The following is a 13,493-nucleotide window of genomic DNA, read 5'->3' as shown; positions in this document are numbered from 1 at the left end:
ATGATTCAAATGTCATTTCCATTTATGTATTTATTTGTTTTTTATTTTTCTCCTAGTTCATGGTTTGGTGTGTCTGGTAAATGTGCAGTGATATGAGATTTTAACTACAGATGTTAAGCATTGTTTACTACTACAACATTTGCCTTAAGTATTTTACATCCTTGCCAGTCCCACTTTTTCATTTGCACTAAGCTTTTTAATAATCATTCTAATACTCCCCAGTGTCTCCATTGCTCGACTTCTTCTCACAGAGTGGTTGTGATCGTCCTACAGTTATATTCCATGCCTAATGCTTTGTTGCCATCTGTTGACCAATATAGCAGTTGTAGTACTAAGACAAGACACTTAACAACATAAAAAAATCTGTGGAAGATTTTATGATTGTAAATCTCAATTTGGTATTCACTTCTTTTTCTCTGGCTGGGAAAGTAATCTAAAAATCTTAATATTTATCCTTAACATTTATAAATTAAAATAAAAAGTATTAGGCTTTCAAGACTTCAAAGGCTACTTAAGGAGGGTGTCTAAAGGCTAAAATAAATTTGAAATACTTTGGGAACTAAATAGTAAGAGAAACATACTGGACAGAATCACCTATCTTGCTCTAATGTTACATTTTTCAGTTTCAAAAGGTGTCTAAAAGGATCAAGATAATATTGCTGCAGAAAAAAATGAAAATAAAAAGGGGTCAAAGTGTTTATTATGTGATTCATTATTCATGTTTTTTTGGATCACTTTCAGTTTAAACATATGTACAGACAAAAAAGTAGCATGTTTGTATAGGATAGTATTTCAGCTGGATTTAAAATGGTTCAAGAGTTACTTTTATCAGGATGTATAGTATCAGCACAGGCAAGTGGTCCTTCAGGACTGCTTCACTTGGCATCTAAAAAGTATATTTACCTCTAAATGACAGCGTGTATAAAATAGAGTATATATACATTTTTTTTGCTTCAAAGGAGATTTGTAGGATTAACTCCAGAAATACAGGAAAAGCTTAAAAAATTCTGATCATGAGCACGATGTATAAAAAAGGATTGTTTTTATATAAAGTGATTTTAAACCAAAGTATTTTAAATAATTCATACACAGAAGTCTATTAAAAAAAAAAAAAACAAAACAAACCAAACAACAACTTTTATATGTTTTTAAATACATAAAAACATGTATGGATTGGCTCTGTCAGTATTAATAAAAATGAGAATGCTTTGTATTCGTACATCAATACACAAACTAAAACTCAGTGGCTTAAACATTGAGTTGTGGTGCTGACTTCAAGAACTTACATGGATATAAGAATTTTATGCAGACTGTATTTAGTGACTCACCTTTGAATCATCCAGTTCCAGCTTTTTCAGAGACTTTCTGACATAGTCTATGAAGGAGGATGATTTGGAGAAAGTTTTACCAACATGTCGATCACTGTAAATACAACATTGAGATGCAGGCTTTTGTATATCCAGCAACTGAAATTTACACATTTTTTATTCCCTTTAATTAAATTTTTACTTCAGGAAAAAAAATGAGCTATGACTGCCAAGTTAGCAACAACTTTCCTTTCTCCCTCTTTTACTTAAAACAAGCTAGATAATATTTGAAGAAATGTCTAGATACAGCAACTGTACAATTGTACTATGGTTGTAGTACAGTTATTATTTTACCTAAAAATTGGAGAGTTCAAAGTTTCTTTTTAATTTCTCCCTAGCATTTTTATTTCCCTACATGAATGACAAAATTCTTGTTTCCACTGACAGACATTTCCTTCTATATTTCTATAATACTTCTGTAATGCCGCTGTAATTTATTTACTATCAACCTCTGGACTGAGCAAATGTCAAGTTGGAGTAAAATTTCACTGTGTTTGTTACATTGTGTTGTTATCCTCACTACTTTTATTTCACTAAGTGATGCTACAGTTTTCCCCTGTTTACAACTAAATGGCCTGCTTTTGAAGCCAGCAAAAATGTAGATTGTTTCAGAAAACATGATAAAATGATGCATGAAAACTAAAAAAACACATAGGAAGACTGAATCCTAACAGGCCACTTATATTTGTTCTCTGTGTTTAAAATATCTTGGAGAAACAAGACGTAACTTTATGTTAGTCTGAATTTGCTTTCTTGACTGTGTTTTAACTTAATTCCTCTTCCAGCTGTGCAGTGCAGGAGTTACTTTTTCAGCTACAGTAGCTGTTTGTGAGTATTCAATTACTTAAGAGGAAATACACTTTCTCCCTAGTGAAATACTAAATAGAAATATTGTGGGTAAAAATTTCCCCCCTCTTTATTCTCAGTAAAACTCCTTTCTCCTTATTTGAGCATCAGGATTAACATCTACTGACGTCAACAGAGACTTTTCCCCAGTGGCAACTCTAATCTCTTTAGCTGGCAGGGTTGCCCACTCACTGAGTATCAAAAGTCACATTTATTTTAAAGAAAGAATTAATTTCTCTAGTCATACTTAATATTCAGACGTACCTAAACATTCAGGCTGATGCAGTCTGAAAATCTGTTAATGATTATGCCATTATGTCATTCTTTAGAAGATCGGCATCTGCCTCCTAATCACAGGCTACTTGGGGGGATGGCATTGTCTGGGCCTGGATAGGATGGAGGTAACTTCATAGTCCTCTGTTTTGGATTTGTGACTAAACCAGGGCTGGTAACATACCGATGTTTAAGCTATTGCCGAACAGTGATTGTGCAGTTTTGAGGCCTTCTCTGTTTCTCCCTCTGCTCCCCAGGGAGCAGGCTGGGGGTACACAACTGGAGGGGTGGGTAGGTTGACAGGGAGTCTTTCCAAGGTAGCTATTGCTTTTATTTAAAAAGTAAGTGGGTGAAAGGTCTGGAGCACCAGTCTGATCAGGAGCAGCGGAGGGAACTGGGGCTGTATAGCCTGGAGAAAAGGAGGCTGAGGAGAGACCTTATCTGCAACTACCTGAAAGGAGGTTGTAGTGTGGAGGGTGTTGGTCTCTTCTCCCAAGTAGCAAGTGGTAGGACAAGAGCAAATGGCCTCAATTTGCTCCAGAGGAGGTTTAGATTGTATATTAGGAAAAAAATTTTCGCGGGAAGGGTTGTCAGGCATTGGAACAGGCTGCTCAGGGAAGTGGTGGAGTCACCATCCCTGGAGGTGTTTAAAAGATGCATAGGATGAGGTTCTTAGGGACACAGGTTAGTGCCAGTGTTGGGTTAATGGTTGAACTCGATGATTTTGAGGGTCTCTTCTAACCAAAATGTTTCTATGATTCTATAATCTTAATTACTTCCTCCAAATTATACTTCCTTTTACAAATGAAACGTATTATCATCTTCCTCACACTTTTTATTTTCTTTACAACTTAGTCGCCATTATTTTATATGCGATATTTTATACAATTTAAAAATAAACAAATCTATGTTCTTTCAGGAGTTTGACCTTCTGAAGGGTAAGCTGTCTGGCTCTATATCCAGCAAAAGATCTGGGAGTATCTGCATTAGCAGTTTTTTTAGATCAGGAGTATACTTCTGAAGATAATTCTCTGTTTTTCCCTACCCCTCATGCTTTGGCTGACACTGTGGAATAAGATCAGAGCTCAAAAAATGGGTTCTTTTCAAATTAAATTGAACTCCAAGGTGTACTTCTGGATATGCCCCAAGCACCCTGGATGCACTCCAAGAATTAACAAGCATACATCCCACAGAATAAGAGAAAATCTAATCCAAGTACAACTCCAGAAAAAGAAGATAGTGCAGAAGTCAGGTCCTCAGCACCGGCTCTCCAAATCCCACCCTATGAGGGCACAGTACTTGCCAGCATAGGCACAAGCAGTAAGTAGCTCTTCACAGACATGCTGGCCATTGGGTTTTTAGCAGTTTTTCTCGGGAAAATTGAAATGTCTGTTTGTCTTCTGCACTATTAAAGCTGCCAGAACCTCTGCATAACAGGGCAGCCCAGGACCAGGCTGACTTTTTAGTGAATTTGCAATGGGTTCTCTGGTGAAGATATGGTTTATACATGTTTCCAGTACAAAAGGATCTATTTCAGCTATGGGTAAAGGAAGGGCAATACATTTGAGATGTGGATTTAGGATGAATACATGTTTCATGCATTTTAATATCAATATGTATGTACAGACTGATTTTTACACTCTTCTGCTTTCTAAAAAACACTTTCTCTATAGAATAGAGGTGGCAGAGAATCAGAGCTTTAGTTTGTTACCTGTGAATTCAGAGCTTCTTACCTTTTGGAGACACCATACATTTCTTCTATAATAACCTGAAGAACAGCTCGATAAAACAATGATTCTGTGGGCAGCTGCAAAAAAATTTTACAGTAGCAAGGATTTAAAATTGGCATTGAAATGAATATCAGAGTAACAAAAAGAGTATTGGCATCCTCAGCCTCTTATTGGCTTGTATTCTTTACAATCAGTTATAACAGGTTTAAAAGTACAATTTACTAGTCTTTCTGCATCCAGTTAAAATTATGGTTTGGGGTCAGATTCTAACATAACCATGAATGAAAGAAAAACAATGAAACCCATACTCTGAAGTAAAAGTCTAAAGGTTGGCAGAGCGAAAAAGAACAGAGGAAAAATCTACTGATCATGATCCAAATTCTACTATGCAAAATAAATCTAACAATTTACTTAACCTGTTTTGAAGGCAAAATGCATAATTTCTCAGCTTAATCATCATACACTGTAGTCTGAACCATACAGAAGATACTATGCTCATAAAACTAGAATACACTGAAAACTTCATACGTTTCTGTATGAAAGATCTGTTTCATAAAAATAGTTAATGCTTGCCAATTAAAAATTCACAGTAAAAGGCATTTACAGTAAAAGGCTACTGGGGTCGGTGGACTTACATATGGAAATAAGAGGTCTCTCAGACTTGCCTTTTAAATATTTGCACAGTTGGTGTCCACCATCCCCGAAAGGATAACTTGCACACCAATAATTCAAAGTATTCACCGGGGAAAAATATAGAGGGATTAAAAATGAGAATGATGATGTTTCTAACAGGTTCAAGCCTTTGTCATAACAATTTCTATTTTTACATTAGTTGATAAAACACTGGGAGAGTGATCCAAACCAGGGATATCAGAAGGACGTTTGTACTGAATTTATGTATTAGCTTAAAGACAGCAAAAGACATTAAGAAGGGTAGTTTAATGCCTTAAACTGTGCTGTTTTTTTACAGACTTTTAATTGTCAAAAGAAAACAGATTCACTAAGTACAATCACAGCAATAAAAATGTGATTTCATGATGACACATGCTATCTATCAGGATTTGATATAGTATATGCTAGTATTTTAGATTCCAGAAATGCAGAAGTTCAATAAAAGGTCATGGATTAAAAGCATTCAAGGGGGGAAAACACATTTTATCTTAGAATGGCTAAAATAAACAATACTACTTACCATTTGGCCAACTGCAACTCGCTCCAAAGCCTTTAAGAGTGAAGGAATTAAATTGCTGATATGTTTATTCTTTATCAGAACATTTAATAAACACATTGTATAAAAGTCAGAGGAGATGACATTTTAAAAGATTAATAGTGTGACATAACATGATCTTGCACACTTTAAAGTGTTAATACCTTTAGGGACTCATAATCAGCTCACTCCTGTTACTTTGGTTTATTTATAGGAGAAGCAATGATAACCAACTGTATGGAAACAGATGCATGAAAAATTTGTTTGTTTTTCTTAGTATTGTAAAAGAATTGCAGAGGATTACTTTTTATGAAAGTGCTAAAAAGAAATGCATTTTCCTTGAGTCTGTTCCTACCAAAATATAACTAATTCACTTTGCATATTCAACCATGTCTTTAAACACTTTTAGTCCTTGGTATTCAGACAAACTGAGCTTCCATATGTAAAGTCAAATAAATACAAACTTCAGAGGGACTGCAATTTAAGACGCTTGTTCATTATCTTTCACTAGATTCTTTATACCATAAATCCTGATGTAGGTATGAGAGTACTTGATTTTTATGATCCATGGTGACAAAGAATGACAATTAGAAGTGTGAAATATTTTAACTACAGTTGAAAAGATACTGTACCTACAATAATTTCAACTGAGCATTAAAGATAGTAGTATAAATGAAGATAAAAATTCAATTATCTGACACTACAACAAATTAGATAGCAAACCAAAAATGCCTCGCCACTGATGGGTCTTCATCACCTTTATTCCCCAGACTCCACTACAGTCAACAGGACTGCTTGTCTCTGAATGACCCACTTCTCCTTCTCCTAGTTTTAGAACCGATCTTGTATTTCAGACTGATCCTCAGACATGGTCCAAGTAGTTGCAGTTCCACCATTTCATCACTTTTTGCCCAACCCTCAGATTTGATTTCTGCTGTAGAAGCTATAGCTCTCACACTAGCATATATCTGCTGCTGGTTAGAAGATGGATGTGAGTTCTAACATGTGCTGTAAGGGCCTGAAACTAAAACTCTTGTCCAGAACCTTTAGTCCTTGGAACTTTAAACAATTTGAATGATATGTACTAATGAACATCAGTAATAATGCTGAGTGTCATTGATCAGCAGACTCAGTTTGCCCTACTCAACCATTCCTGCTAGGAAGATGAGTGCCTGGCAGCACTGCGTTTTCTTCCTTGTGCCTCTGAGAAGGCAAGGAAAATCCTAGTCATGAAAAATGCAAAGAGAGGGTTACAAACATAAGAACAGTAGGTGTATCTGGTAACACAGGAGAACTCTGCCTTTCATGAATGTTTTAACTAAAAAAGTTTTTAACTGCCAATTTTCTGTGATTTCTCTGAAGCCTAAAATAGATGTATATGGCAACATCAGTACTGTCTCTTGGGGGTCATTTGCTTACAAAATTTATCTTCCTACCATTGCTGAAAAACAGCCTGAACTTTTCCTTTCCAAAAGAAATGGAATGGGAAAGGAAATAGCTAATGTGTCAGCTGAGGAAGAATTGGTGTTTTAAGACACTGACAAGAAAAAGAGAAAAGGCAAATCCCTTTTAGAAAGTACTTATGATAAGTTTTACAGCGACATCTCTAAAATGAACAATTTTTTTCTTGTACCTTGCCAAGGGTCACACCTTTCAGCCTTATGAATACTAAATAACTGGCGTCTTATACTTTCTCCTGACAGCATTTAATTATCATGTTGGTTCAAGTTTACATAACCTTGATGCATTAGCCTATACTGAGTCTTCAGTCTACACTATTCTCCATAATGAAGGTACAAAGGCAGCAGCAGGGGCTAGCCAGAACCTGATGTGATTCATCTTGATACCAGAAATTAAAAATTAATAGAGGAAAGGAATAGTGGTCTTCTAACTGAAACAGTGGATGAAATTTTCAGTACCTATCTGTTTTTTCCAATTAGACGCCAGTTCATCATCCTGCCTTGATGAGGTTAGGTCTTTAAAAGCACTTCATCTCTTGGTGCAATGTTAAAAAGATATTTCCAGGGCCTTAAGCCACATGGATATTAGAGCTCCTCTAGTTTTTGGAATAGGTAGGTTTGTTTAGGTTTTAAACAGTCAGAACATTCAATATTATGAATCATGAAGGTGTTGGGGGAGTTACTGATTGCAATCCTTCTACAATTACCTTGTTGCCCCCTAAATCCTTGGCTAGGAACTATTACCCTGAGGGGTTACCTTGTTTAGGATTTTACAAAGGTTTGGCCTTTCTGTCCACTCTTAAAATACGTTTCTGTCAATACTCATTTTTTCATGCCTTCAGCAAGTATAAAATATATAAAGCTGGAAGGTCAAGACTATTTTTTTTAGATATAATTCATCAGGCTTACAACATTAATGATGTTATTCTGTAGAGTCTTGGATTAAAGTCATGGCTTTAGGATTAGAAGCCAAAAACAATGAATCCTATAACATCTGGATAAAGCTCTTAGTAAGAAAAAGAAAAGAAAGGGAATCATACCAAGCACGCGGACATTCTAGCATTGCGACCACAGCACCAGCCTGTGTCCTTCAAGTACTGACACATGGGAAATCCCCACACTTCCTCTGGGCAATCTGCAAAATGAAGGAAAAAAAACAGTCACAGCTTTCAGGGGCTATTTTTCTCTTTCTTACAGAATACACAATGTATTGGGCAAGATGAACAGTAGTTAATGGTAGCAGAACTGCTTAAATGTTCTAGTCCAGTAACAAGAACTGTGGTAGTGTAATAAAAACATTTTTCCCCAGATGTTTTGTGTTTATGTTGAATTTCTGATAATTTCACATTTTCCAAAACATTTTTAAGTGAGTGCCTTTTATGAAAATCCACTGAAAAAATCTTCCAAGGGACAAGACAAGTTTCCAAATCCTCATGGCGCCCCATGTCATGCCATGAGTCACAAGATGTAAGCTGGGCAGCTGTTCAATATAGCAGGACTTCAGTATCACTTCTCATTGGGTTCTTCTTCTATCATAAACATCTTTTAAACATCACACAGAACAATGTGTATTTGTTTATTTCAGTTTTGAAGGCCTGTGCTTTGCTGCGAGGCAGAATGTTTGTTTTCCAGAAAAGAGCAGCTGCAAAGTCTCTTGCTGTTTCTTCCTAACACCAAGAAGCATTTGCATCACAATCTGCGCTTGGTTTGTTTCATTATCATTAATATTTTGAATAACAACACAATTCTTCATGTTTAACACTCATGTAAATGTGGAAAAACTAAAGTACGGGGATTACTTTATAGATGTTCATAATATCCAGTTTTCAAAGGAAGAAAAACTCTACAGTGTTTTGAACTTTCCTTAGCACATTTGTAAGCTGATTATTTAGAACACTGAATAAGAAGTTTAAAATAAAAAAAAAAAAAAAAAGAAACAAAACCAAATTGGCTAGCATCCTGGCTTTTTAACATAGAAAGATGAACTGAGGGTATTTCAAGATAAATCCATGTAACGGGGTTAAAGAAAGGACAGCAGAAATACGACTCTTCAAATTTACCAAAGGACTGAAATACACACATGTAAGTAGAATTCATTTCGTGAAAGCTAAGCAAAGAAAAACTATAAAGGATACGACCCTTCTCCCACAGCAAAAATGCTCGGTTTTCTATAGCAGTCCCCAGTCTTTGCTGCCCTCTAGACAGCAAGAGCAAGCAGGTCTTCCACAGACAACCTCCTGCTTTGCTCTCCTTTTAGCCCTGAGAAATGTCAGAGGCTCTTAGAGGATGAATACCGGTTTGAGGACCATGATTTAAGAGTAGGATTTTAATTTTGGCTAATTAGCAGAAAGAGAAAGAAAAGAAAATTCCTTTAGATATAAAGATAAAATTTGATAAAACATATTGCAACTGGCTTCAGCACTAGGAATGTACTAAGAATTAGTAAGTGCCTCATGACAAGCTCTGAAACTTTAATTAACTTCAAGTCTAATTATTGAGTACATGGAATAAAACTGAGTATTTCTACTGCAGGGATGGTAATAAGAATTCATTATTTTTTTTTTGCAAGTGAAACAATCAAAGGCCATGGTTTCTATTGTATGATTCACACTAATAAGTCTTTCTAATATATATGCTACAATATTTCAAAATAAAAATTTGCAGGCTGAGTTAGAAAGCTGAAATCATTGGTCTTTTCAAGTAATTCCTTCTAATTTACATCCTGTTCTCTAGGCAAACATCATCCATGCAAGTGAAAGTTGCTTCCTGCTGAGCTACAATCTCAATATTAGTGCACCGTACTCATGCATAATTCTGAGGAATTTATGATACCTTTGAAAAAGTACTGTCTTCATTTAAATTATTGAACCTGTAAAGTAGGAGAAAAAGAGAGGGAAACTAATATGTAGATTTTTTTGTGTATATCCAAAGCTGATCATGTATCTACAATACTGCCTTGAGTTCTATTTAGTTTTCCATATCCAGGCCACTCTCAATCATGCTGCTGATTATAAAAAAAGAAATTGTAGGATTAATATATGGCTATGAAGTTCATTTATTTATCAGCTATATTTAAAAAACTGGTAATTCTTTTAATGCCTGCAACCATTTTCAGATATGTTTAATATTATATAGATCACAAATTACCACATTGTGCTTCTATCTGACAACACAGCAGCTGTTCTGTATTGTATAAACCTCCAAAAACATTCCAGCAACATTTTAAGTATGGGTATTCTATGGAAGATTTGATAGCAAACAGCGTAAGTGTTCAACAGTGCATGAAGCAATCATGTTAGAATTCAATGCAGAGGAGCCAATCAGGCAGAATTCTCCTTTCCACAAAAAGTTAACAAAATGGGGAATTTTAGGTAATCATTTGATAAGCCGAACCAAAGCTATGCTTGGGTGTAGTCGTAGAATCTGTTAGTTAAATTGCTATGAACTTACTTCTAAACTAACCTCTTAAACAGACTATGTCACACATTTAATAAAATGAATTGCTGCAAATATTGCACCAAAACGAATCTTTGCAAAAAATAGTAATGCTGTTATGTTCTAGAACTAAATCTATTAATATAAACCAAACTGTAATATAAATGTGAATCATTTCAGAGGAAAAAAAGAGAGGAAACAGGATAGATTTAAAGTAGCATCAAGACCAACGTGAAAAGTTGTATCCTAGTTCAGCTTTGTGGAACAGGGTGGTTCATTGGAAACTTACGCAGATAAAATACTGATTAAGGTAGCTTGAAGATCTGTGCTGTTATTGTTTACTGTCCCCATAAACTGGATACATCTGATAGGAGCGAGAAAACATACCCATCAGAATCACTCAGTTACACACAGCAAGGTAAGACAAAGTGTAGATTACACAGAAATGTATAATGCTGAGTAAATCAGAAAAGAACAATTCCAGCCCTTAGCTGCCAAACAAATTCCTATCATTTCCCTCCGACTGACTTTAGTAACATTCATAGTTTCATGGAAGAGTTGTTTAAATGTATATATTTAAACAAATTATTCCTGTCCTTACCATTGTTTTTTTCATAGTAAAGAACATTTTTCTGGTAGCCATAACATCTCATCTCCTAGAAAAGGAATTTAATAGGAACTTTCAAAAATGTCACCGATTTTTTCCATTACCATTTTTTTATGTCTTTTGAAAAACAAAGGAACTTTACAGGTCTTTAAACATAGGCGGGAGAATCCTTTTAAATATTCACACACTTTAAGCAATCCTTCAATGGATTTACTAACTTGATGTGACCACATAGATGGGTCTCATGACTAACCCTTCAGCAGTTCATTTCTCACACTCCTCTAACATGCAGAAATGTTATGTTTTGAAGAGAATATACTATATGGAGAAGCTGTCTTTGGTTTATCACATACTGTGGAGGATATTAACACATTGAGAAATAAAGTTATTATGATATTAAAATGTTAATATTAAGAATTTGAAATGTATTTCAAAATGGTATGAGTCTTCTCAATAGTTCCTAATAATACCATTCAGCGAGTTATTATTGCAGCATAATATTGTCAGTTCTAAATGCCTAACTATATCTTTGTTTCTTATCACTTGAAATAAAAACACCTACTTCTACATTTATTTATGAAGTGTGATCCATATCAGCCCATGTAGAATATTGCATGGAGTGATGTAGTCAGTTAATGTAGAAGTACTCTTAAGAGAAATTAAATTTCCTTTTTATATATATATATTTTATTACATTAAAAGAGTCACAACTCCTACTCGTGCTATTATTTTGATATTAACATCTATTTCAGCTGATTCCTTCCTGATGCCTTAATGACTCATATTTGTTCATCCTTACAGTCTGTACCCCTAATTTCCAAAGTATTTTTGGAAGTATAATTGCCCAGCATGCTTCTCTACTTCAGTGCATGATTTAGATATTTATGATGGTAATTCCCACTGATTCATGGAGCTGATTTTCAAAGGTTTTCTTGATTTTTTTTTTTCATTTTCTTAATATCAAAGCACGAGAAACCTGGAGTTCAGACACTTGTTAATTAACTTCAGTTGCATTTTTGTACTTCACATCCAGTGCACTTGAGTATCTATGATCTCTTTCTGTGATCATGAAAGAAAAACAAAGTTGAAAATAAAAGGAATGCAAGACTATGTGAAGGATCCATTTTGAACCACTCCTTGGCAGCTAGAGAATACTCAAGGCAAAAATAAAAGGAGTGCCAATTGTACAGAAAAAGTACAACTGACTGAAGATCAGACACAGCTGTCAGTGTGAGGTAATTGTGCAAGGACTGCCAAGAACATTGAAAATTCTCTGTGTTAATCATATACCGGTTGGCCAACAATGCTTTGAGATTCTTGCCAAAGACAAGTAGATAACGGTAACATGACATGGCATCTAAAATCTGTACATGACTCAATCCACAAGGCTGCCACTAGGATCTGCTCTTCAGTTATTTAATTCAAAGAGCCATACTTGAGAGGTAACAACCATAGGAATCATGTCCTTGCTTGAGTAGTTCCTGGTGTATTGATGGTGAGATAAAAAACAAAAGCTGTAATAGACAGTGAGGGTCCCAAAACTGAACACAGTATTCGAGGTGTGGCCTCACCAGTGCCTAGTACAGGAGTATGATCAGTTCCATAATCCTGCTGACCACACTATTTGTTATGCTTTTATAAAATTAATCAGATTCCTTAAAAATATTCTTACTAAAATGTTCTTTGTAGAGGAAGGGATTTTTTGTATCTATTACTCCAAACATAATAACACATCCCCTCACTACAAGAAAGACATTGAGGTGCTGGAGCATGTCAAAGAAGGGCAATGAAGCTGGTGAGGGGTCTGGAGCACAAGTCTGATGAGGAGCAGCTGAGGGAACTGGGGCTGTTTAGCCTGGAGAAAAGGAGGCTGAGGGGAGACCTCTACAACTACCTGAAAGGAGGTTGTAGCATGGAGGGTGTTGGTCTCTTCTCCCAAGTAGAAAGTGATAGGATGAGAGGAAATGGCCTCAAGTTGCACCAGGGGAGGTTTAGGTTGGATATTAGGAAAAATTTTGTCACAGAAAGGGTTGTCAGGTATTGGAACAGGCTGTCCAGGCAAGTGGTGGAGTCATCATCTCTGGAGGTGTTTAAAAGACATGTAGATGAGGTTCTTAGGGACACAGGTTAGTGCCAGCATTAGGTTAATGGTTGGACTTGATGCTCTTGAGGGTCTCTTCCAACCAAAATGACTCAATGATTTTGTGATTAATAACAGAAACGTATTACTAAAACCTAAAAGGAAATCTTGAAGGGCAACACCAAGTGAAAGATGAATACATGGATAAATGGTAACTGACAGTTTTATGTCAGTACTGGAATTTCAGTAAGGGCCACAATAAGGTAGGGAGGGACCTCTCTTCTTCTAGACTTGTTCCTACTTGCAGGGCTTTGAATAACTTAAAATCCAGAGAAATCAAAGCAGTAGAGTGAGGATGGAGACATCAAGCTCAGTCTCAGAAGTAGCTCAGTGAAGAAGCCTGGCTCCCAGGAGAAAAGAGAGTTCATTGCAGTACTACCAACAAACCCAGAACTGCCATAAAAATTGAGGTTAGTAGCTGTGGCAGG

The 13,493-nt window shown here is 35.7% G+C and overlaps 1 protein-coding gene across 1 annotated transcript in view; it reads right to left on the bottom strand.

Moving 5' to 3' along the window:
- METTL25 (methyltransferase like 25) overlaps nt 1–13,493 on the bottom strand; it is a 62,891-nt gene that overhangs the window by 15,361 nt on the left and 34,037 nt on the right. Inside the window, exons 6-9 of the mRNA XM_065041625.1 lie at nt 7,924–8,018; nt 5,409–5,438; nt 4,220–4,293; nt 1,329–1,422 (exon numbers count right to left, since the gene is read on the bottom strand). Coding sequence (XP_064897697.1) covers nt 1,329–1,422; nt 4,220–4,293; nt 5,409–5,438; nt 7,924–8,018 — 293 coding nt within the window. The remainder of the gene's footprint in view (nt 1–1,328; nt 1,423–4,219; nt 4,294–5,408; nt 5,439–7,923; nt 8,019–13,493) is intronic.

The sequence above is a fragment of the Columba livia genome, chromosome 1 (assembly GCF_036013475.1).
Source record: "Columba livia isolate bColLiv1 breed racing homer chromosome 1, bColLiv1.pat.W.v2, whole genome shotgun sequence".
NCBI classification, from domain to species: domain Eukaryota; kingdom Metazoa; phylum Chordata; class Aves; order Columbiformes; family Columbidae; genus Columba; species Columba livia.
This window is presented reverse-complemented; position numbering and strand designations above follow the sequence as displayed.